This window comes from Microcebus murinus, chromosome 16, assembly GCF_040939455.1.
Source record: "Microcebus murinus isolate Inina chromosome 16, M.murinus_Inina_mat1.0, whole genome shotgun sequence".
Taxonomy (NCBI): Eukaryota; Metazoa; Chordata; class Mammalia; order Primates; family Cheirogaleidae; genus Microcebus; species Microcebus murinus.
In genome coordinates this window covers 71,233,376-71,259,041 of record NC_134119.1, presented here as the reverse complement: position 1 = coordinate 71,259,041, position 25,666 = coordinate 71,233,376, and the positions used below count along the sequence as shown (strand labels likewise).

The following is a 25,666-nucleotide window of genomic DNA, read 5'->3' as shown; positions in this document are numbered from 1 at the left end:
GCCGGGGGCGGGGCTTCCGCGATCCTGGGTGGTCGTTTGTTTGTGGCGTGGAGTGTGCGTCCGCGCCGGCTGCGAGCGCGCGGCCGGCGAGTGGGGGTGACGGGGTCCGCCTGCTGAAGAGGATGGGTGCCCCGTGCGCTCCTCTGTAGGACCCAGAAAGGCCTCTGAGCCCACGGAGATCGCCTCAGGCGGCCCGGTTCCCCTCACGGCCGATGGCGGCGGCGATGGACGCGGCGCGGGTGAGCGGACTGGCCCCAGGCCACGCGCCCGGGCGCGCCCTCGGGGTTGCGGGCCTGCGAGGTGCGGGACCCTTGGCACTGCCACGCGGCCCTTCGCGCTGCCACGTCCCCGCTGTTGGCTTTCGGAGCCTAGGATGGTCCCTCGGTCCGTGGTCCGGAATCCAGGCCGGGGGTCTATGGGGAGGGCTCCCAGTTTTGGCAGCCAGCGGGGTGCGGAATGTAGGGTGAAATGGGGCTTTCAGGACACCACCACCACCGCCGTGTGAGTGAAACGACCCGCACTCCGCAGACCTCACTGCAGATGCCAGCAGTGCTCCCTCCTTTCTGGGGCTGTGATCTCCAGCAAGTCCACTTGCTGCCCTTGGCCTTCATTTTCTCGTGCAGAAGGTGGGGATGTTGACATTTTTTTCCTCTGGATTAAGGAAAGTACATAGGGCATATGGGTGACGTTTGCCCTCTCGGTGCCCAACACGGTTCAGGGAGCATTGTTCAGGATGTTTCCATGGAGATGCTCCCTGGGTATGTGCTGATTTTAGAGGTTCACTCCAGCAGGTGTCTGACACTTTGGCTTCCCTGGCTTACTGTCTCTACAAAGCTAAGGGCTTCTGTCAAGAGAAGTGGGAGTAGTGTTTGCAATTGTTGCTATGCTAGGGCAGAAAAGGTGGCAGGGCAGGCCAGGGAAATTATTTTTCAGTTTAGGACAGTGGAGCTGGGTTACAACTGACAGTAGTCAATCTATTCTCCTATCCAAGACAGTTACAGATGAAGGTGAATATTAAAATATTCTGTGGTGAGAGTGTGCAGAAATGGAGTGTCCCTTTGGATATAAACACATGAAGCCCAGGGTTACTCTTTAGCAGTCATTGTGATTACTCTTAATATAGCCCTGATCACTGTCAGAACTTGTGTTATTTGTTAATTTCTCATCGTCATGTGTCCCTCAGACTCCTTCTAGTGTCCCTGCCTTAAAGAGGCCTGCTCTGTCACTCCATCTAAGGTTGACTGTAATCTCTTTGGTCTCCTTGTTCTATTTTCTTGTCTTCTCAATCTTTTTTTTTTTTTTTTTTTTTTTTTTTGAGACAGAGTCTCACTTTGTTGCCCAGGCTAGAGTGAGTGCCATGGCGTCAGCCTAGCTCACAGCAACCTCAAACTCCTGGGCTCAAGCGATCCTCCTGCCTCAGCCTCCCGAGTAGCTGGGACTACAGGCATGTGCCACCATGCCCGGCTAATTTTTTCTATATATATTAGTTGGCCAATTAATTTTCTTTCTATTTATAGTAGAGACGAGGTCTCACTCTTGCTCAGGCTGGTTTCGAACTCCTGACCTTGAGCAATCCGCCCGTCTCGGCCTCCCAGAGAGCTAGGATTACAGGCGTGAGCTACCACGCCCGGCCTGATCTGCCTTTTGGACCACCTTTGCTTCCTCCTCTTCTATTCTCCTATTGCTCACTGCATCCAGCTAAGGAGTCCTAAACTTGCCAGGCTCTTTCCCAGGTTTCAGCCTTTGCTTTTGTATTTCCATTTGCCTAGAACACTACCTTAGATCTCTGCAGGGCTGCCCCTTAACACCATTCCTGTACATCAATGTCACCTCGTAGCATACTCTTTTTCTGGCTATTCTAGTTCTAGCTAAAGTACTCCTTGCCCCCACCTGCCTACCCTCTTGCAGCTTTGTGAGGTCTTTTACTCAGTGTTCATATCCTGCCTCTACTTCTTAAATGTGAGGCTAGGGGAGTTCTAAAGCTGCCTGAGCCCCAGGTTGCTGACTGTGACATGACATGGAAATGATGATGGCATTGACCTCTGGGCCTTTGGGAAGATTAATAAAAGTTGCAAAACATTTCAAGCATTCACATGTCCTAGACATTACAGTGATTGCCTTGTGAACATGTTCAGTTCTCAGAACTGCCTGGTGAAATGGGAATAATTATTGTTTGATTTGGAAATAGGGGCTTAGGGAAATAATGAGATATCCTCATCATGGTTACACAGCTGGCAACTGTCAGATTCAAGAAGCCTCATTCCAACCCCCAGGGTCTGGCTCCAGAGCTGGGACCTTTATTTCCTTCACCATGGCATATGAAGTCTTCAGCCCAGGCAGGAACACAGTGAGGACCAGTGGGGTTCAGCTGCTGCTGCTGTTAATCATGATTAGAATTATTTTTATAGTCATTTTCCTCCATTCATCTGATATCCCAGAGCACATACTGTCTGCTTCCCACAGTTATCGTGGGATTGCTTTTGTCTGTGTCATCTCCAGCGGCTTCCTCATGGGAGGCTTTTCTCTCAGCCACAATTGCATTACATCAAAAGGCAGTGTCTGCCTCCGCCTTGAGCCGGACACAGAGCTTGGTCCTTGGGAGGCCTTGGTGATTCATGCCTGGGTCTCTCTACACCTTGACCAGCAAGTGAGTGACAGGCTCTGATCTTATTCAACAGCACAATGTCAATACCACTATTTCTGTTTGACTTTCTAGGTGTTGGTGACTTTGAAAGATGTGGCTGTGACCTTCACCCGAGAGGAGTGGAGACAGCTGGACCTGGCCCAAAGGACCCTGTACCAAGAGGTGATGCTGGAGACCTGTGGGCTCCTGGTTTCTTTAGGTAATGGCTCACCTCCCACCCCTGGGGGCAGTCTAAACTCCCTCTTGATTCATGGCTGGGCAGAAAGGTCGCAGGAGCCACCTATTTTCCTCCTCACAGCTCCTGTAGTTTTCTGGTCCCATCTCTTTCTGCATGGTTTCTCTGTGTCTACTTCAGGGATTGTTGCAGTAGAAACATAATCCTTCCTTTTTTTTTTTTTTTTTTTTTTTTGTTGCCCAGGCTAGAGTGAGTGCCGTGGCGTCAGCCTGGCTCACAGCAACCTCAATCTCCTGGGCTCAGCGATCCTACTGCCTCAGCCTCCTGAGTAGCTGGGACTACCACCATGCCTGGCTAATTTTTTGTATATATATTTTTAGTTGGTCAGTTAATTTATTTCTATTTTTGGTAGAGACGGGGTCTCGCTCAGGCTGGTTTCGAACTCCTGACCTTGAGCAATCCGCCCGCCTCGGCCTCCCAAAGTGCTAGGATTACAGGCATGAGCCACCACGCCCGGCTAAACATAATCCTTCTTTTTTTTTTTTTTTTTTTGAGACAGAGTCTCGCTTTGTTGTCCAGGCTAGAGTGAGTGCCGTGGCGTCAGCCTAGCTTGCAGCAACCTCAAACTCCTGGGCTCGAGCGATCCTTCTGCCTCAGCCTCCCGAGTAGCTGGGACTACAGGCATGCACCACCATGCCCGGCTAATTTTTTATATATATATCAGTTGGCCAATTAATTTGTTTCTATTTATAGTAGAGACGGGGTCTCGCTCTTGCTCAGGCTGGTTTCGAACTTCTGACCTTGAGCAATCCGCCCGCCTCGGCCTCCCAAGAGCTAGGATTACAGGCGTGAGCCACCGCGCCCGGCCTTTTTTTTTTTTTTTTTTTTTTTTTTTTAAACATAATCCTTCTAAACACAAGCCCTCACTTCAGTGCTCAGCATACTCTGGCCTCAGTCTGAAGTCTTTATTCCAGATTCCACAAGAAAGAAACTGCTTGGCCCAGCCTGGTGGGACGAGCTGTCCTCACAGCTCTGTTAGTAGGGGTTGTGGGTGATGGGCTATTCTGAGAGAAGGGAGTGAGGCAGCCCCCCAGGAGACATTTGTCATCAGTGCCCCCAGATATCTTCCCAAGCAATATAATCTCTGTAAAAAGGTCCCCGATGCCTGCATGATCATTACTTGTTTCCTGTTGCTGGGCCCCAATTCTCCATTGCCCAGAAGATGTTTTGAGAGGTTGTACAGGAATGTCTTCAAATGGCATGGGTCAACACTCTGAGAAAACCATTCCTTTTACCTCCCCTATCCAATGTGTTGATTTTTGTCATGAAAAAGACTCGGATCAGTGCTGAGTCTTTCACCTGCTCACCCCCCAGAGTGGTTAATTTCTCTGTTAAGCAAAGGGGAGAGCCTCTAACTTACAGCTCTAAGCAGACTACATGAGCTTGGTGGGACTTAATAGCATTTTTTGATTTTGTTGTTGCATTTTGATGGTAGTCTTCTATCTGTAGGAAGTGAAATTGACTTTCTCATTTGCCAGAGCAAAACAAGGTTCTCTTTTAGAACAAAATATTTAGGAAAAATGAATCAGGTTAAAGAAAAATTACCAAGTGGATGGTACGTGGTGTGTGCTGTGCAAACCTGTCACTCTAAGTTTACTTGGAAAGGTGGACATCAGTGTGTAGATGACAATTGAACTGTAGAAAGAAAAATGAGGGGAATTTAGGCGTAAATAACCAGGGAATCATAATCTATTGTGGGTGCTTCAAAGAAGGCATCTCAGGAAGTGACAGTGGAGCTGAGACTTGAAAGCTGAGTAGGAGTTAGCTGGATGGATGGAGGTAGAGGAGGGGAACAGTGTTCCAGGGGGAAGAACCAACATGTGAAAGTGATGGGGAGCCCAACTCCTGGTGGAGCCAAAGGAATGTCCGATTCACCTTTTCCATAGGCCTGTCCTGAAGGTCAGAGCCAGGATGTAGCACACATTGGTGAACATTACTGAGACATGTCTGAAGGAATCTGGGCTGTGGATCAGAATCTGCCAGTTGATATTTCTGTGGGTCCTTATGCCTCAGTCATTGGTCTTCAATACAAAACCCTCCTGTTTTGTTCTCCTTATATCTAGTAAAATGCATTTGGCATTTTAGAATCTGTAGAAAACCAGATCAAACTTCCTTCACCTGGAAGGAAATGCACTACCTCACCTAAAGAGAAACTGAGGTGTGGCTGGCTCAGGCTTCTTGGATGCAGCAGCCCAGTGCTATTAAGGATGTCACAATCTCTGCTCCTCCTCCCTGGTCAGGCTTTTGTCTTGTCTCAGGCCGCTCCTTACAAGGATACAGGTTGGTGCAGCCATGACTGGGGCAGAAGGTCCTGTGTTCACCCCTCTCCTCCCTCTCAGAATAAAGGCTTTCTCTTCACAAGGAGAGCCCAGCCTAGGTCACCTCCCTACCTCAGACTGCTGATGATCAGGGATGCCATTATTTCAACCAGTGGTTTTCAACCCTGTTTGTGTACCAGAGTCTTCTGGGGGAAGGGGGGACATTTCAAAAATACTGATGCTCAGGCCTCACGCTAAGATATTTTGTTTCATTCGGTTTGAGTTGGAATCAGGAATGCTCAGGTTGTTCCGAAGCATAGGGTATTTAAGAACCAGTGATTGAGATTAATTAGAAAATGCCTTCTGGAGGCAGAAGCTCACCTTTGTGATGTCCCATGGCTGTGACAGCAGTGTGTGCCTGAACAGTGTTGGCCTCCATAGATGGAGGTCAAGAGCAGTGGGTATTGGTAGCACTACATTCTATAGCAAGAATGGGATTTGTGCTTGTCTTCATCTAATTGCCTGCCATAATAAAATACAAAAGACTGGGTGGCTTAAACAACAGGAATTTATTTTCTTACAGTTCTGGAGGGTGGGAAATCCAAGATCAAAGTACCAACTAATTGATTTTCTGGTGAGGACTCTCTTCATGGCTTGCAGATGGCTGCCTTCTTGCTGTGACCTCACATGGTGGAGAGACAAGACAGAGCAGAGATCTCTCTTCTGATAGGCCATGGTGCTATCAGATTAGGGCTCCACCCATATGACCTCATTTAATCTTAATTACCTCCTAATGACCCATTCTCCAGATACAGTACATTGGAGGTTAATGTATGACTTTTGTGGGGAACACAATTCACTCTATAGCAGTGCTCTTGGTTTTCAGTTCTTAGATCAGAATTTTGCTTACTTTGAGAGCAGCTCCATGTATGTCATGTCCCCTGTCATGAAGTCTCAGGCAACATAGACAGATTTTATTCTTCTCATCAGATCACCCCTGTCCTATTTCTTTTGTCATCAACAGGGCATTGCGTTCCCAAACCAGAGCTGATCCACCTGCTGGAGCATGGACAGGAGCTGTGGACAGTGAAAAGAGGCCTCTCCCACAGCACCTGTGCAGGTAGGAGCCATCCACTGGTCATGTGGAGTCATAGCAGCATTCGGAAAGCAAGGGGGCCATTGCCTCTGAATTTCTGTATGAAACTCTGTGTTGTGACCTTCTGGGCATCTAGTTGTTTCTGACCCACATCAGGGTACAGTGTGCATCAGCAGGTGAGTGCTGAATCTCACGGTTATTCAGAGAGAGCGGCTTTTGCGTGTGAACGGGAAGCTTTAATAAATAAAGGTTGCTCTGACGTAGTCCAGCTGGCAGAAGGGAAGTGAGAAGAAGGGGACAAGTCATACCCAGTTGCATACATATTCCATGACCACAAATTCTTGGTGAGAAGTAGGCATTTGACCACACCTGGGTGCTCGGGACTGAGAAACATAGTTTGGCTGTGTGCCCAAAGAGAAGAGCAAATGGATTTGGTTTATATCACCTCAGGATGCTATACTCAAATACGTCAGAGTGGTGATTCTGTCTCATTGAGTTGTCGGAGGATGTAATGAGATAACATACAATGCTGCCTAGGTCAGTGCCTGGCCCATAGTGTCAATAGAAGTCAGCTCTTAGTATTATCAATGTAACAGTATTAATGTAATGAGTAAAAGTAATGTTACACATTCACTTCTGTGTAATATTACACATTACACTCGGAGAAAAGGAGCCTTTCCTCCCTTGATATTACTATCCACACTATATTATGGATCCCACTCTTTCCTGCCTTCTCCATCCATTCATCCATCTTAACTGACAGTCAGAGTAGCCCCTTATACTATATTTTCCTGCTCCACTTCCCTGAAAGACACCAAGGTGACATTTGGCTTTTTCTGCTCCACATTTGTGCTGATTAGAGCCATCGCCTAGTGGATTGACATCACTGCTGAGTTGTGGGTTCTCCCCTCTTGTGATTCCTCAGGCCTCTTGGCCAGCCCCACCTCCAACCCTTTGTGTTCCAAACATGTGTCCCCATGCCCTTGATCTCACATCTCCACTTAAGGTCCTCAGAGGCACCTCTAGCTCCTCGTTTAGAGAATGTCCTACCATTCAAGCAGTTTAGAAGGTTAGAAACACCTCAGACAGCCCCTGGGCTCCTCCAACTTCATCAAACCCAGCATCCATCCATCCTAGTCCTGCTCATTTTACATCATCCTGGTCTCCTGAGCCCATCATCACCACTTTCATTGGCTGCACCACCAACAGTCCAAGCTCTTCTCATCTTGCCTAGACAGTGCCAGAGGCTCCTAGCGAGTCTCCCCACATCTACTCTCTGCCTCTGGACAGTTCTCTTTCCTGCACTGGTTCCTGTAGCCACTCAGATTTGTTCACTACTTCCTTAGCAACTGATGTCAGCATATAATTAATTTCATGTTAAAGATAAAGGCTGTGTACTTATGTGTTTCTTGCTTCTGAACCCTTAAAGGTTCATCTTCACCTGTGTCATGCCTGTGGCTTCTCTTATCCTCTGTGGAGGAGATCTTACCTCTAACCATGGCCAGTTTTTCCACCGGTGCCTATACTATGCCTTCTGTGTTCTCAGGGAACTTGTTTTTTAATTTATTTTCTTCCTTGTCTGTATCTTCATCCTTTATATATTCAACATAAAAATGTGCTCAAGTCGCTTACATTTGGGGACAACAAACCCAAAATGCTTTTTATCTACAGTAGCCTGTAAGTTGTGTTTACTTATAAAGCCAAGCTCCTTTGAGTTGTCTCATTTTTTGAAGAGATGTATTCACTTGACTTCCATATTTTTTGTTTAAAATAATTTTTAAAAATCTGACATATACGTGTGTATATATATAATAATGATGTGCACAAATCTTAAGGGTTCAGCTATGTATGTATAAACTGAAAACATATGTATAAACTGAAATATTTCTACATATGTATAAACTGAAATATTCTCCACCTACGTCAAGGTTTAGCATATTTCCAGCATCTTGGAGGCTCCTTTGCCCCTATCCTTGTTAATAGATACTCCTACAATGATAAGCCACTGTTTAGACTCTCTCACTAGGGATTCGTTTTGACTAGTCATGAATGTTGTATAATTGGACTCCCAAAGTATTTTGTTTTTTTGTATATTTCTTCTTTTTATCATCATTGTGTCTGCAAACTTGGTTCATCAAGCTGTTCATAAACAGCTAGAAGGAAGGACTGACACAAGACCCGCATTGAACACCTCTCACAAGGGCCAGCTCCAACAAAGTTTTCTTGAAAGAAGGGTGTAAAGGGCTACCCTTGAAATAATGGTGAATGGATGGTGAGATAATTCTTTAATGAATGGTTATTTTAAAGGCTCTAGGACCGACTTCTTGGAAATATCCACTTAGCTGGGCCCCAACAAAGATTGGTCTGCCAGAATCATCTTTGGCTCTGAGCTTCTGTCTACTGTGTATCACAGTATCTTGTGAGAATATCAGAGTGTATTTCTCCACTCTCCTATTGATTGACATTTGCATTGTTTATATTTTCTGGAGATTCTGAAGAATGCTGCCATGATTATTCTTTTTCCTCATATGTAGTAGATACAAGTACTCATTTCTGTTGGATATATACCCAGGAGAGGAATAACAGAATCATGAGACAGGTTTATACTTAACTTTAAGTCAAATTGTCACATATTTTCCCAAAGTAGCTGTACCATTTCCCTTCTTTACAAGCCAGGCATGAGAGTACTGTTGCACATGTTTAGGTTCTTCTAAACATGTGGTGATGTCTTTACTTTTGAGGCACAGTAGTTATGTCCCTCAGACCACAGCACTTCACTTGTTCTTGCTGATGTCACTGCTATCATCGTAATTGCCCAGTGCAACAATGAGAATAATAATAATGACAGTGGCCCACAATTTAGTGAACACTTATGCTTCATCAAGAACTGCATTTTTGTGCTTTGGCACGGTGACTCATGCCTGTAATCCTAGCACTCTGGGAGGCCAAGGTAGGAGGATCACATGAGCTCAGGAGTTTTAGACCAGCTTGAGCAAGAGCAAGATCCCTTCTCTACAAAAAATAGAAAAATTAGCCAAGCATGGTGGCATGCAACTGTAGTCCCAGCTACTCAGGAAGCTGAGGCAAGAGGATCGCTTGAGCCCAGGAGCTGGAGGTTGCAGTGAGCTGTTATGATACCACTGTACTCTAGCCAGGGTGAAAGAGTGAGACTCTGTCTCAAAAAAAAAAAAAAAAAAAATTGTGTATTTTCTCATTTAATCCTCATAATGGCCTAAGAAACTGAGTCTCCTAGTCTCTTAATTAAAGATTTTGAGACTGAGTAGAGAAAAGCATCCTCCAGTATCAGCCCATTTGACAGCAGCAGGGTTTGGACTGAGTCATCCTGTCTCCAGTGCCTTCACCCTTGGCTGCCATGCAATGTGCCTCCTCATATAGCAGAAACTTGTCAAATCTTACCATGCTTGACCTTTTGTATCATTTGTTCCCATGTGTCCCTCTATCACTTTTGTGCTGCAATCATCATTCCTTTCCTCTGACTCTGATCACACCTTCCATGTTGGCTTCACTAGGCATCTGGTGCCCTTTTCTTAAAACTTTTAAGTACTCTCCAAGGGTGGATCTGCCAACTTTTACTCACTCACCTTCACCCCAATGCCCGCTTCCTTTATCTGGCAGCTACTCCTCTGGCTTCTCCATTAGGACCCAACTCATGGGACACCCCCTCTAGGAGGCCTTTGATTATCTCTTTTTCTTCCCAATCTTGTTACATGCCACTTCCCTATACTCTCACAGCACCAAGAGGCATCAGTTCTTGGAGCAAATGCTCTTAGGTCAATGTCATCAAAACTCTGCCCTCCCTTCCCTACTCTGGACTGTGAAGAGGGGCATCTCCACTCCAGATCCTCTGTCTCCTGGTCCAGCCTGCACTCCAGATTTCCCCTTCAATGATGTCAGGGGTACAAGGACCATGAAAAGTATTTGGAAGCCTGGGTTATAGAGATGTAAAAATGCAGCAAGTGTCAGAGGTACTATTTGCATTCTTTTCTTACCGCTGGAGCGTTTGTTTCTGCTGTATTATATCACTGAAAGTCCCTTCCTTTTTGTGTTGGATTCCTTCAGGTGACAGACCACAACTTCAGACCAGAGAGCCAACCACTTGTCTGCCGGTCTTATTTCAGGGAGCCTTTCTCCAGGGAAGCCTGAGTTTGGGATCTTCAAGGGACTTCAGACTGGGGAGATCCAGGGATCAGGAAGGGCTTTTGGAAATGCAGAAAGGTCAGGTGAAGCCAGGGGCAGACCTCCACAAGGAGACCCATCGAGAGGAAATGAGCCTTGAAAGTGAAGGTTTGGGGATGGAAGGCAGTCTACACTCCGGGGTGTTACTGGAGCAGGTATCTCCAGGAGATGTTCTCCTTCAATGTGACTCACAGCAAACAGGGAAAGACACCTCAATTCATGGAGGGACAAACTCCTACAAATGCAAACAGTGTGGGAAAGGTTTTAGCCGGAAGTGGTATCTTGTACGACATCAGCGGGTTCACACTGGAATGAGGCCCTATGTATGCAATGCGTGTGGGAAAGCTTTTAGCCAGAGCTCAACCCTCATTCGACACTACCTCATACACACCGGGGAGAAACCATACAAGTGCCTTGATTGTGGGAAGGCCTTCAAACGCAGGTCGTATCTCATGCAGCACCATCCGATCCACACTGGAGAGAAGCCCTATGAGTGCAGTCAGTGTCGAAAGGCCTTCACCCATCGCTCTACTTTTATTCGCCATAATAGGATCCACACGGGAGAAAAACCCTTTGAATGCAAAGAATGTGATAAAGCCTTCAGCAGTAGGGCACACCTAATTCAACACTACATCATCCACACTGGAGAGAAGCCCTATGATTGCGTGGAGTGTGGAAAGGCCTTCAGATGCAGCTCAGAGCTCATGCAGCACCAGCGGATTCACACTGGGGAGAAGCCCTATGAATGCACTCAGTGCGGGAAAGCCTTTCATCGGAGCACATACCTCATTCAACACTCTGTCATCCACACTGGGGAGATGCCCTACAAGTGCATTGAGTGTGGCAAAGCCTTCAAACGCAGGTCACACCTCCTGCAGCACCAGCGGGTCCATACTTGAGAGAAGCTCTATTGGTGCAATGAATGTAGAAATGCCTTTACTGCTGCTGCTCTTTCATCCCTCATGATGGGACCCACACTGGAGGAAATAACCTGAGTGCTAAGAATGTTAGAAAGCTTTTTATTTTTTGTCAGTTCTTTCTTAATTAAATGCACAAGTAGTCAACATTGGGGGAGAAGCCTTGTAAGTGCAGTGAGTGTAAGATGCCTTCAGCCACCACCCAGCCCTTACCCGTAGCAGAAGGATTCACAGCAGAGAGAAATGCAGAAGGCATTGCACTTGCATCAACACCAGAGAACTCATGCTGGGGAAAGACATTCCAAATATAACTACTGAGAACAGTCTGAAAAAAGAAAAAAAATCTCATGTGCCACCTGATAATGCATAATGAAGAGTTACTGCTTAATTGTCATCACTCTGAGAGAACTTTCTGTGTCCAGGTCATTACTTGTCATGTAAAGAGCCATATTGGAACTTGACCCACCTTGTGATTTATTCTATGAATGTATAGAAACCTTCAGTGTCAGGTATCTCCTTGGTTTACACTGGAAAGCCATCTCAGCATTATTAAAATATGCAGGAGGTAGAGACATAGATTATAAAAGCGAAAAATAAATGTCTTTACAAACTTCAGACTTCCCTGTAAGCCTGTTACAGTTTTCATCAGTTTTGATTTTTAGTAGGGATATTTGAGAGGTAAAGGTTCTCAGCCCTGTGTTTTATATACATTCGCTGCTCTCCTGTGTCAGGAGAGTTGGACAACAAGGGTAGTTCCTCTTAACATTTCTTGGAAATTTTCTTTGTTCCAGACATCTCTGGGAGGGAATCTATTAGGAGGGAGGGTCATTCTTTCTGAGAAATATGAAGGCTTGAGATGTCTCAAGCCTTCATATAATTGAACTTATAAGAAATTAGAATGCAGAGAATATCCTCCCATGACAATTATCTTCTATTTCTAAAGATAGAAGAATTCACATATCAATGGTCACATTAAAATGTGTACCACTTAAAACTGTTTCAGGCTTGGTTTTTATTCAAAACAGAACAAAACAAAAAACCATATTAATGTGGTTTTAAATGCCCAGCACCCTCACTTTTTTCTGATTCCATTCTATTTGTTTGTTTTCTGACAGCGTGGTGATCACCTTATTTGGTCTTCTCAGGTGAGTCCCAATTTTTACTTCTTCCAGTCTTTCTTGGGTTCTTTAATCCTGTATATAGAGGCATTTTGAAGTCCCCCAACAAGTTTTCTAGGGATTGGGTTATAGCTAAAATAAGCAAAATAAAACACAGCTAAGGTAAATTCATGATAAACCCAGGAAATCAAACAGAGAGGAATCTCACTGATCTTATAAATAAATGTTTGTGTGACATTTTGCTACAGAATAAAGTGCCTAGTGTTTTAACAGGGGAACCAGGATGTATTCATGCAGGTTTAAGTGGGTTTCACAGTTAACTACCCATAGACTCATTCCTTTGCTGCTGGCATTGAATGTGCACATTTTCCTGTGGGATTTTTCTTTGAGTTAGTTTTCAAGCTACATGAGATAATGTTAGGTTAAAACATGTATTGTGTGAAAAATATAAAATAATGATTTCCTCACTTTGAGCCTTAGAGCCTTTTAAAAGACCGTACATGTACTTCACATTTTTATAGTGGGCATGCACCATTTTGTTGTGCTTTATGCACATATAATGAGTGGAATTCTTGAAGAGTTAGAAACACTATGTTTTTGTTTTTCCAGGCCAGAGTGCAGAGTTTTCTGTTTTGGGGGAAGGAGAGTGGACTCTTGAAGATTCCACCTTCCATCCTTTCTCTGGAAGGCTACACATACTGTAGCTGTGCTTGTACCTGAGTCCCTGGGTTCAAGAGAGTTGTAGAAATCCCTCTAGAAACATCTTGGCTCTCATCAAAAGGTTCTTCTTTCCAGGCCTGGGGACCTGGGCCCCAGTTTTTCCCAAAGCAGAAATGATGTATTTTCCATAGATAAAAGACACCCTAGGGTTGGTTTTGTCAACTTCCAGCCATTCCATACAGTCTTCGTTTATGTACTGAATGCAAGGAACAACTGAATTTGCAGCTGTGATGAGTGAGAGTCTCCTGAGACACCCATCGAGCATTTCCAAGACCACTTGCTGTGTTGTGGTTGCAATATGGGGAGTGGGACACATAGGTGGCTGAGACAGGGAGCTTACTGTCTATAGAGTATAGGAAAAACACGAGAACACGTACAATACATTAACCTAAACTTGTTTTTATCACCCTTTTTAATTCAGTAAAGGTTTTAGGAACTTAGTTCTTCTGTGTGCTTTCCAGAATATTCAGTTTATTATTAAGCTAAAATACTTTTCACACTCTTATTTCAGTTGTTGTGTGTTACATTTAGTGAACAATTGAGATAAAAAGCAACATCCTTGTGGTGCTCAGTCTGTGGAAGGAGAGTTGTGGGAGTGGGACTAGCTAGGCATGACTGTTCACATTCGATGCACTTCAATGAATAGGAGTGTGGAGGTGGGAAATGGGAGTGTCAGAGTGAACATTCACTTTAAGTTCATACACATGTGGAGACGTTCAGAATGTTCACAATAAATTTTATAATTCTAAAAAGACCACTCAAGATTGAAAAGAGAAGATTAAGAAATCACTGATGGAATAAGAACATGTAGTAGAACTAGAACAATGAAGAAAACTAACAGAAGTAAGAAGAACCAGAAAAGATTTGGAAGAGAAATTCTGAAATGAATGTGAATAATAGAAATAGATCAGAAGAATATGGAGAATTAATAAAGTTTCTTTGAACAAGCCATCCTACATTGGGAGCCTGTTAGTCTTGAAATTGCTGTGGTTATTGATCATTCTGGCCTTTGAAGAACTGCAGAAGTTCATATGGTAATGTTAAGTATTGAATTGTGTCCCCCAGGAAGATGTTGGAGCCCTAACCCATAGTACTTAAGAATGTGATCCTAGGCCGGGCGCGGTGGCTCACGCCTGTAATCCTAGCACTTTGGGAGCCCGAGTCGGGTGGATCGCTCAAGGTCAGGAGTTCGAAACCAGCCTGAGCGAGACCCCATCTCTACCAAAAATAGAAAGAAATTAATTGACCAACTAAAAATATATATACAAAAAATTAGCCGGGCATGGTGGTGCATGCCTGTAGTCCCAGCTACTCGGGAGGCTGAGGCAGCAGGATCGCTGAGCCCAGGAGATTGAGGTTGCTGTGAGCCAGGCTGATGCCACGGCACTCACTCTAGCCTGGGCAACAAAGTGAGACTCTGTCTCAAAAAAAAAAAAAAAAAAAAAAAAAAAAAAAAAAAAAAAGAATGTGATCCTATTTGGAGATAGGGTTTTTTTTTTTTTTTTTTTTTTTTGAGACAGAGTCTCGCTTTGTTGCCCAGGCTACAGTGAGTGCCGTGGCGTCAGCCTCGCTCACAGCAACCTCAATCTCCTGGGCTCAGGCGATCCTCCTGCCTCAGCCTCCCGAGTAGCTGGGACTACAGGCATGCGCCACCATGCCCGGCTAATTTTTTCTATATATATTAGTTGGCCAATTAATTTGTTTCTATTTATAGTAGAGACGGGTCTCGCTCTTGCTCAGGGTGGTTTTGAACTCCTGACCTCGAGCAATCCGCCCGCCTTGGCCTCCCAGAGTGCTAGGATTACAGGCGTGAGCCACCGCGCCCGGCGGACATAGGGTCTTTATAGAGGTATTCAAGTTAATGAAGCCATTAGGTTGGGCCCTAATCCAATGTGACTAGTGTCCTTATAAAAAAGCCAAGCGCGGTGGCTCATGCCTGTAATTGTAGCACTCTGGGAGGCCGAGGTGGGCGGATTGCTCGAGGTCAGGAGTTTGAAACCAGCCTAAGCAAGAACGAGACCCCGTCTCTACTATAAGTAGAAAGAAATTAATTGGCCAACTAATATATATAGAAAAGATTAGTCGGGGATGGTGGCGCATGCCTGTAGTCCCAGCCACTCGGGAGGCTGAGGCAGGAGGATTGCTTGAGCCCAGGAGTTTGAGGTTGCTGTGAGCTAGGCTGACGCCACAGCACTCACTGTAGCCTGGGCAACAAAGTGAGACTCTGTCTCAAAAAAAAAAAAAAAAAAAAAATAGAAATTTGGTCACAGAGACAGACACAGATGGAAGACAATGGGAGAACACCATGTTCAAGCCATGCAGTTTGTGGTCTTTTCCTGGGCAACCCCAGGAAACTAAAGCAGGTACCCGATTTTTGCCTAATTAAAGGGGTTCTATGGGGACATGGAGGATTTTAGTTGCCTCTTGCCCTCAGAGTGAAGATGAACTTGCTCGTCAGTCTCAGGTGAGTATTTCATTTTATTTGGTTTGGCAGAAACAAATAGGGAAGAACTTTTAAAATAAAATCCCATGTAAGGTGAGCAGAGTACACAGAAATCTAAATATTGAAAGGTGAGGTACATGGGCAGTGTCTGCTTAATAGGAGTGTGGTCTTGGGGAGTGTGAAAATATTTATAACTAGATAGAGGTGATGGTTGCACAGCATTATGAACTTAATGTTAACTACACTGTACATTTTAAAATGGCTAATTTTACATTATGTGAATTTCACCTCAATTAAAAAATTCTACATGGTCACAAAATGTTTTTGATGCTTATGTATAACTCATAGTAAAGAAGGCTTTTAGATTTATTTCTTGGAAAGCAACCCTGCTACTTCCAAGTAGCAGGATATGTCAAAAGAAGGAAGAATATAGCCTTCCATTAGATAGTATCAGAAGCCTTCCAACGTGGAAGTAAAATATTCTCTATACCTTTTCTGTGATAGGTATACATTCTAATAGGTGATAGGTTGTCTTTATTTATTTTAATTTTTATTTCAGGATATTGTGAGAGTATAAACATTTTGGTTACATTTTATGACTTTGCCTCACCCAGGTGAAGATTATAAGCGTGTCCTTCCCCTCTACAATGCTCACTGCATCCATTAGTTGTGATTTTAGCCCCCTCAACCCCCTAAACCCTAGAGAATATTACTACCATGTGAGCACCATAGTGTTGATCAGTCAGTGCCAATTTGATGGAGAGTGAATTGAATTGATAGGTTATCTTTTGAAATGGTGATTTTATGTTTATCATCTTTTGAAGTTCTTTCAGAACCACTCAGGTGAGCTTTGATGCAGTGAGCCATTATATGATGAAACTGGACTTGAAGGCTCTGGACAAAGAGAGCATCCCTCTGTCCTGGTCTCTGCAAGGACTTAAATTTTGATGTACTTATTCCCATTCATCTCATTCATCACTCCACATACAATCCACAGTTGTAGCAGGTCTGGTATGTATCCTTTCCTTTTATGTATATTCTAGTAAGAGGTGTCCTGGGTTCCATTTTAAAGGTATATATATGTGATTATTTGTTGCTGGGTGTAATGTTACATCTAAGATTTCTGTAAAGTGATCTATTAAGGGCAACATTTAAGGAGTGAAGATGAAATGACCATGGCTTACTCTCCTAAAGGCCAGATTCCAGGGCTGCAGTGTGGAACAGTAGAGTAAGGGTGGGCTTTAGCCACACACAGACATGGGTCCACATACTGCAAATTCTTTTTTAAATCTGGTCCTGCATACCAGAAATTAATGCAGTCCTACTCATACCTCTATTTTAGGCCAGGGAGACCTGACCTACTGAACTATAATACATTTGTGTTGTTAAGCTATTCAAATTCTGGTAATTTTTTATAGCAACAATAGAAATCAAACATCCCGCCCAATGTTTAAATGTAGCAAATTTACATTAACACAACTTTATCAACACAGAAAACCAGTCTATATTAGATGAGACCTGGGATGGACAGTGGGTTACAGCATTTTAAGAGTCAACTTCCTTATGAAGTATATTTTTTTCTTTCAGAAATGAATTGAATATCCAATATTAGATTTTCACTTTATACATGCATGGATTATTTCAAAATATTCTTAGCAAAATGAAATTTTAGTAACACTAAGATTAGGAGAATTTCTGAAATCACTAATATAATAAAAGATTTTGGAATGAGGAAAATAAGAGAAGGGACAAAGGAAGAATTTTTTTTTTTTTTTTTTTTTTTTTTTTTTTTTAGTGACAAAGGAAGAATTGAGAGTCTTTTGAAAGAGAAATTATAAAGTGAATTTAATAAAGACATGTAAATAGCCACAATATGGGAATTAATGGTTTCTTTAAACCAGAAATATCACAGTGCTGTGCTTGTTGACTGACCCAGCCCTTTGAAGAGTCATAGCAATTTGCAGGCAATAATGACTCAGTTTCTTCTGATCATAGTGGTTCTGGGGAGACACAGAGAGGAACTAAATTAAGGGCCTCCTGCTCCAAGAAGGGGGGAGGGGGTGAATCTGCTCTTCAATCAGGACTCTGGAGAGTTTTTTTTTTTCAATTGAAAAAGGACACTTTCATTAAACTGAATGTGGTTACAGAAGAACATATGATCTACCTTGCAAAATGTTCCATGTGCTGATAAGAATATATTTCCTGTAGTTTTGGGGTAGAATGTTCTGTAAATGTCTGTTAGGTCTATTGCTTTTATTTATTATTTTTTTAATTTATTTTTTATTTTAGCATATTATGGGGTTACAAGTGTTAAGGTTACATATATTGCCCATGCCCCCTCCCACCTCGAGTAAGAGCCTCAAGCGTGACCATCCTCCAAATGTTGCACATCTCACTGTGTTTGTATATACCCATTCCCTCCTCCCCCTCCCACCTGCCCTACACCTGATAAATGTTATTCCTATATGTCTACTGAGGTGTTGATCCGTTAATACCAATTTGCTGGTGAGTACATGTGGTGCTTATTTTTCCATTCTTGAGATACTTCACTTAGTAGAATGGTTCCAGCTCTATCCAGGAATATACAAGAGGTGCTATATCACCATTGTTTCTTAAAGCTGAATAGTACTCCATGGTATACATATACCACATTTTATTAATCCACTCATGAATTGATGGGCACTTGGGTTGTTTCCACAGCTTTGCAATTGTGAATTGTGCTATAAACATTCGAGTGCAGGTGTCTTCTTCATGAAGTGACTTTTTATCTTTTGGGTAGATGCCCAGTAGTGGGATTGCTGGATCAAATGGTAGATCTACTTGTATCGCTTTGAGGTATCTCTATATTGCTTTCCACAGAGGTTGAACTAGTTTGCAGTCCCACCAGCAGTGTAGGAGTGTTCCTCTCTCTCCACATCCACACCAGCATTTATTGTTTGGAGACTTTTGCCCATTTTTTGATAGGGTTGTTTGATGGGTCTATTTCTTTTAGAGTTCCATTTAAGTTCAGTGTTTGCTGATTTTCTGCCTCAATAATCTATCTAGTTCTATCAGTGGAGTGTTTAAGTCCCCAGCTATTGTGATGTTGCTCTTTATTTCTTTCCTTATCTAGCAGAATTTTTTTGTGAATCTGGGAGTTCCTGAGTTAGGTGCATATATTATTATATGCAGGATTGTTCTATCTTCTTGTTAAATTGACCTCTTTGTCATCATATAATGACCATCTGTCTTTTGGTACCATTTTTGATTTAAAGTGTATTTTACCTGATACAAGGATACCTACTCCTGCTATTTGCGTGGAATATATTTTTCCATCCCTTTACTTTGAATCTATGAGAATCTTTGTAAGTTAAATGGGTTACTTGCAGACAGTATATATTTGGGTGGTGGGTTCTTTTCCCCTATCCATTCTGCCAATCTATATCATTTAAGTGGGGCATTTTGAACATTCATATTCAGTGTTAATATTGATATGTGAAATACTCTTCTGGTCATCATGTTGATTGTTACCTAGTTGCTTTGTTTTCTCTCTTGTGTTACTGTTTTATAAGAGCTGTGTTTTAACTTTTGGGTGTTTTTACATTGGTGGGTACCAAATGTTCTGTTCCATATATGGAGCACTTTTAAGCATTTCTTGTAAGGCAGGTCTAGTGTTGACAAATTCTCTTAGTGTTTGCTTGTCTGGAAAAGAATCTATTTCTCCTTCATTTATGAAACGAGTTTTGCAAGACACACAATTCTTGGCTGGCAGTTATTTCATTTAGGAAGATTAAAAATGGGGACCCCAATCCTTTCTGGCTTGTAAGATTTCTGCTGAGAAATCTGCTAGTAGTCTGATGGGTTTTCTTTGGCAGTTGATGCTTTCATCTCACAGCTTGTAAGATTTTCTCCTTCAATTTGACTTTGGCCAGACTGATGACTATGTGCCTTGGTGATGTCCTATTTGCCATGAATCTTCCAGGTATATGATAACCTTCTTGTATCTGGATGTCTAAATCTCTAGCTATACCAGGGAAGTTTTCCCCAATTATTCCCTCAAATAGGTTTTCCGTGTGTTTTGCTTGTTCTAAAGGATACCTATAATTCTTATATTTGTTAATTTTGTATAATCCCATATTTCTTGGAGAAATTGTTCATTTGTTTTGATTCTTTTTTTCTTCATTTTTGACTGGGTTAATTAGAAAGCCTTATCTTCAAGCTTTGAAATTCTTTCTTCTTCTTGGTCTAGTCTGTTGTGGAAACGTTCCAGTGTATTTTTAAATTCCCTAAATGATTTTTTTCATTTCCAGAAATTCTGTTATATTTTCTTCTTATATTATCTATCTAGTGAATTTTTCATGATGTCTTGAATTATTTTTTTCATTTCTTTGTCTTGGTTTTCAACTTTCCCACCAATCCCATTGCCATCCACATTCTGAATTCCCTAATATTTCAACAATTTCCTTCTGGCTGGAGTCCATTGCTGGAGAGCTATTGTGATCCTTTGGGGTTGTCAAAACTGCCTGATTTTTCATGTTGCCAAGTTGTTATATTTGTTCCTTCTTACCTGGAACCTCTCCTCTCAGCTTGAAACAGATAGCTTCACAGTTCTTCTCTGCAGGGACTTCTATTGTTTGGTGAAGATACAGGAGGGTCCCTGGATGGCATCCTTGAGTACTGCTCCAGAAGATTGACCAGGCAAGAAAGAAACAGATGCACTCTGAGCACATGGCTGCACTCCTCCATCTCTCCTTTCCCCTGTAGTTGTCACAGTCCAAGCACATGCGGGGCGAAATTCATATGGAGGGGTATGCTGGTCCCTAGGCTACTGCTGAAGGCTTGGATGGAGACAGGGCTGGTACCTCTCTATGGAGGTGGGTGGCCATGGGGGTTTGCTCTGCCCAGGTCCTCTGGTGGAAGCAGCAGTGGTAGCTGAGCAGAGCTACTTATGTGGCAGCAGCAGATGCCAGGGCTGTGGGTATTTGCACCACCCAGGTCTGATGGTCGCAGCAGCATGCAGCAACTGGATGGCACATAGTTGTGTGGGCCTTTGCTCTACCCAGGCCTGATGACAGTGGTGGCAGTGTGGGCACTTGCCCTGTTCAGATCCATCAGGGGTGGTACTACGCAGGAGCAGTGGCAGCAGTTGCTGGGGACCATGGCTGTTTGTTTCCTCCAGGTTCCCTAGCTGTTTTGGCTGGACTAGACCAAGGTGGCAGCAGTAAGAACTGAATCGGTGGGTGCTTGCTCTGCCTGTGTCCCCTGGTGATGGTGGGAATGCATGGCACCTGTCCATGGGGCGTGTGAGAACTTCCAGCCTCCTTGTTCCCTCCGTGGCCCAGCAGGGTCAATGGGGAGGCAGCAGCAATGGAGAAGATTCATGAGTTCATGCAACACTTTGTGGCTGGGACCTCAGAATTGTGCCAGCTACAGCACCCTGGGATCAGAAGCCAGTGGAATCCTGCAGTGTCAGGACCCTCCTCCAGCTTAGAAACCTTCGTTGTTACTGACATTGTTGAAAACAGCCAACGGTCTCTATTTCTAACCAACTTCCCCTCATTCTGAATTTCTTTTATTATCCATTTCTTTTCTCTTCCACAGCACCACCTGTACTAACTTGATGTCTATTTGCTCTTCTATCAACAAATGCAGCACTTGTACAACTGCAAGCTAGGGACAACCTAAAGGTCAAGACTATAACAACGTTTTCTCACCAATGCCACCAAGAGTTTTTACTCATCTTTCTCCTCAAAATCACTTTAGAGTTGACAGCTGCATCAGTTACCCATCCTCATCACTAACTGCAAAGTTATCACAAGTTCAGAAAAAACTCACAAGGCTTCACAGAATATAATCATGTGAGGCTTTTATAGGCAAAGATAAGGCACAGTGAGATAAAGGGAGTTCTGGTCAGCATGAGATCTGAGGGCTGCAGGGACAACTCTACTGGCTCATTATCTGCACATGGATGTGTTCATTGTCAGCTCCAAGAAATCAAGACGTTTAAGGCAAAAACGTCATGGCCTCCTGGTATCACAATTAAGCTAGGTTGCCTAACTATGTAGGTAATTTTGAAATCACCAATAAACAAACTGGCTCTGGAAATTACCTTGAAATTTTGTTACCTTGAAATTTTTAAACTTTAAACAGCACATAAATTCTAGTGTCCATATATCAATCACCAAAAGTGTCAAAGCCAGACATCCAGTTTTTACAATAAAAATGGAGCTTTTCCAGTGCAGTTGTAAATTAGCTCTACCTTACAGAAAATGAATACATGATATACCAAGATTTGTGAGATGCTGCTAAAATAATAGAGAAAAACTTATAAATACCTATACTAGAAAAGAATAGTCTAAAATTAATGTCAGATTCTGCCTTAAGAAATTAGAAAACTAAGGGAAATTAAAGCCAAAATTGAGTAAAACTTTTATTCAATATTAGACTGAATGTTTTGAAGAGATGCTAGACTTCTATTCAATGTTGAACTGAAGGTTTTAGCCACTACAATGAGGCAATAAAAAGAAAGAAAACGGAGGGTGCCGCCTTGCGCGATCTGGCGGCCGTGTCCGCCCCCGCGGCGGAACTCGCTGTCCGCGCAGTTCTTTCTCCTCAGTCCGGGAGGCGCGGTGACCGCCACGGCCTCTGTCACCCTGCGGGTGCTGGCAGGCCCGTAGGGAGGACGCTGCGACACTGCGGAAGCCGAGGAACAGGGTCGTGCGGGCCGGGCGTCCCAGCTGCCGGAGGTGCGTGCCGGGCAGCTCGGCCTCGCGTCGCCCGGCGGCGCGGGAGGCGGAGGACGCAGTGGCACTCCTTTCCCGGCCGCGTGGCGAAGCCCGCGCGCAGCCTCGTCCGGCAGCCACGTCGCCCCAGATTGTGCGGGAGGACGAGAGCGTCCCCAGGGGAGAATCCCCACTAGGTGTGCGGGGTTCCTGCGGGGAGGAGCTGTGAACTGTGGGGTTCTCTATCCCTCCTTTCTCCTGTTAAAAATGAAACCGAGGAATGCTAAAACTCCTCACAGAATCTCTCTCGTTGGTACCCAGATGGGAGTTGTTCCAGTTTCCTGGTACTTGGGTGAAGAACAAGGAGGAGGTCTGAAGAAGCCAATTATGAACCACTTCCAAACCTACACAATCACACTACACAGAGTGGGGTCCAGAATCCCAAGTGATTTACATGCTCATTAAAGACCGAGAGACAATGTGCAGGTCTTGCTGTCGCTAACCCAGACCTGATCATCTGTGTGGAGTAGAAGAAAGAGCCCTGGAATGTGAAGAGACACATGAGAAAGTAGCCAAGCCCAGAGATGGGGTCTTGCTCTTGCCGAAGCTGGTCTTGAACTCCTGACTTCAAGGCATCCTCCCACCTCAGCCTCTTAGAGTGTTAGGATTACAGGGAGAAAGGCCAGTCATAATTTTTAAACACATTTTTTTTTTCTGTTTTCTTTTTTTGAGACAGAGTCTCGCTCTCTTGCCCGGGCTAGAGTGCTGAGGCTGCAGCCTAGCTCACAGCAACCTCAAACTCCTGGGCTCAAGCGATCCTCCTGCCTCAGCCTCCCGAGTAGCTGGGACTATAGGCACTCGCCACTACACCCATCTAATTTTTGTTTTTATTTTCAGTTGTCCAGCTAATATTTTTTTATTTTTAGTAGAGACAGGGGTCTCGCTCTTGCTCATGCTGGTCTCAAACTCCTGAGCTCAAAACGATCTGCCTGCCTCAGCCTCCCAGAATGCTAGGATTACAGGTGTGAGCCACTGCGCCCGGCCTAAATTTTTTTGTATATTTCTTAAAAAAGGCCCCTTTATGTTGCGGCCTGATTACAGAACGGGAGATGACATACACAGAACATATACATAAAACGCAGACAGAATTGGCTGCAGTCCCAGAAGAAAAAAGGACACAGAGACAAGAGACGGTTTCAGACTGTAGCAGCCAAAACTGTGCAAGCCAATTTATTTTATACAGTTTAATTGGGCAAGTGTCCTGTAGCTATTTTCTCATGCCAGCTACTTTTTGGTACGTGACTTCCCACGGCCAACACCTGCTTCTCCAGTCAAAGCAAAAAGCATGGCCATCTACAAGAGGTCTCTTTGATGTTTTGCACCACTTTCGGATAACAAACAATCTCGGCTCGAGTGGGAGACTTTGAGTCCTTGACCATCTTGCAGGGCCTAGCACCGCGTGCTGGTTACCAGGCAACCTTGGCTCACACTCGAGGCCACAGGTCTTGGCCATTTGCCTGGAGAAACAGTTTCTTCAGCCGGTCACCAAGCCACATCCTGCTAATTGTGGGAACAAGCAATGGGCTCCTGTTCTGCTGACTTGGGGTCTCAGCCAATCTGACCCTGGGACGGCTCGCTCACTTCACCCTTAGGATTTTGATAGAGATTACACTGAAATTGTACAACACTGTGGGTAGTTGTCACATCTTAACAATATTAAATCACCTAACCCTTGTGCAAGAATATTTTCAAAAGTGTATTTAATTTTCACATACTTTTTCATTCCTAATTTTCCTTCTGCTTTTGTCTTCTAGTTTCACTCCAATTTGGGTAGAAAAGATCCATTGTATGATTTTAGTCTTAAATTTGATAAGACTTGTTATGTGTCTTAATAGATGTACCATGTGTAATTGAGAATATTATGTCTCTGCTGCTTATGACTGAAAAGTTCTGTATATGTTTGTTCAACCTAGTGTATAATATTGTTAAAGTTTTCTGTTTTCTTATCTATCTTGTATCTGATTTTTTTATTTATTAATGAAGTGGAGTGTTACATTCTACAATTATTATGTTGCTATATATTTCTTGTTTTTGTTCCTGTTGATAATTATCTTGATATATTTAGGAGTCCTGATGTTATAGTTGTATATGCTTATACACGTATACATATATTTATTTATTTATATTTACAACTGTAATAGATTTCTGGTAAATGGACCCATGTTACCATATAACATCAATTTCTGTGACAGGTTTTTATTGAAAGTGTATCCCCTACCTAAATGTAGTTATTGTTTGCATGGGATATATGATTTTCATCTTGTTACTTTCATCCTGTTTTAATCTTTAGAGCTAAAGTGACTTTGTTATAGACAGCATATTGCAGGATCTTGTTTGTTCTTAATCCATTGAATTATTTTATTTCTTTTTATTAAAGAGTTTAATCTATATTTAAAATACTTCCTGAATGAAATAAAGTTATTACTGTTCTGTTAAAAAAAAGAAAGAAAGAAAGAAAACATACTCATATTGGTAAGAATGAGGTAAATCTATTTTATGGAGAAAATCCTTTGTCTATAAAAACCAAGAATAAAACTACTAAGTTTTTAAAGTTTAAAGAACACAGATTAAAATAAGCCACTTTCTGTAATAGTAATGAATTGGAAAATTAATAATACTGTACTGACAGATACCTGGGATTTAACACATTGACTGCCACACTAGAAAAAAAAAAAAACTTTCCCTGAGGCCATGGTGTTTTATTACAAAAATAGAATAAAAACTTCAAAAACACAATGATCCTTTATAATAAAAAATTTGTTATTTTTCATTGTTTTCTGTGTGAGTTATATGCAACTTGAAAAACAGAGTTTTTCAGAGTTCATGGAGCTCAAGGTAAAGAGATGTGTGAGGTACATATGCTTCACAGGGACCTGGACTCAAAACTAGTGTGAGTTAAATACAATTCACATGGCAATTAATGTGTTAATCAAGTATGGTAAGCCAACACAGACACAGAAATGACTGTCATGAAGGAAGCTTATACTTCCTGAATTAAAGAAACAGGAGGCATGGCATACCAAAAGGGATCATGTGGGGAAGGATTAGGGTTGGTTAGAAGGCAGAAGGGGAGAGGAGAGATGACACAGAGTCATTTTGCAGGAAGGAATGGGCAAGGAAAGGTAGGTGCACTGAGTATGCTTAAGATTTGATAGTTTGAATAATTCCAGGCACCTCTGAGCTACATGGGTGATCCACAGATGTTCAGTACCTCAGCCCTGGGGTGATTTAAAGCAGGGAAAATTTTGGCTTGGTATGTGAGTCTGATAGAAATGAT

At 43.2% G+C, this 25,666-nt stretch overlaps 1 protein-coding gene across 4 annotated transcripts; it reads left to right on the top strand.

The window, feature by feature from the left end:
• On the top strand, window positions 1-25,161 carry ZNF550 (zinc finger protein 550). Of its 4 annotated transcripts, none has more exons than XR_012912499.1 (7): window positions 1-239; window positions 2,717-2,843; window positions 6,162-6,257; window positions 10,314-11,856; window positions 12,463-12,492; window positions 16,453-16,639; window positions 22,651-25,161. XR_012912499.1 is itself a non-coding variant. In XM_075993301.1 (4 exons), the coding sequence occupies exons 1-4, from the start codon at window positions 213-215 to the stop codon at window positions 11,327-11,329; spliced, it is 1,266 nt and encodes a 421-aa protein (XP_075849416.1). In that variant the 5' UTR covers window positions 1-212; the 3' UTR covers window positions 11,330-11,962. The 4 variants fall into 4 exon arrangements, 1 of the variants encoding a protein (XP_075849416.1); XR_001150691.3 differs by lacking the exon at window positions 22,651-25,161 and adding an exon at window positions 21,209-21,715; XR_012912498.1 differs by lacking the exon at window positions 22,651-25,161 and having other exon boundaries at window positions 16,453-21,715.
• Window positions 25,162-25,666: the final 505 nt, after the last annotated feature.

What these genes read in the sequence shown, in the direction of transcription:
- ZNF550 (XM_075993301.1), top strand. Translation starts at nt 213, where the DNA reads ATGGCGGCGGCGATGGACGCGGCGCGG. An exon ending in CGGCGATGGACGCGGCGCGG is followed by an intron (nt 240 to 2,716) that starts GTGAGCGGACTG and finishes TTGACTTTCTAG; the next exon opens with GTGTTGGTGACTTTGAAAGA. An exon ending in TGGGCTCCTGGTTTCTTTAG is followed by an intron (nt 2,844 to 6,161) that starts GTAATGGCTCAC and finishes TGTCATCAACAG; the next exon opens with GGCATTGCGTTCCCAAACCA.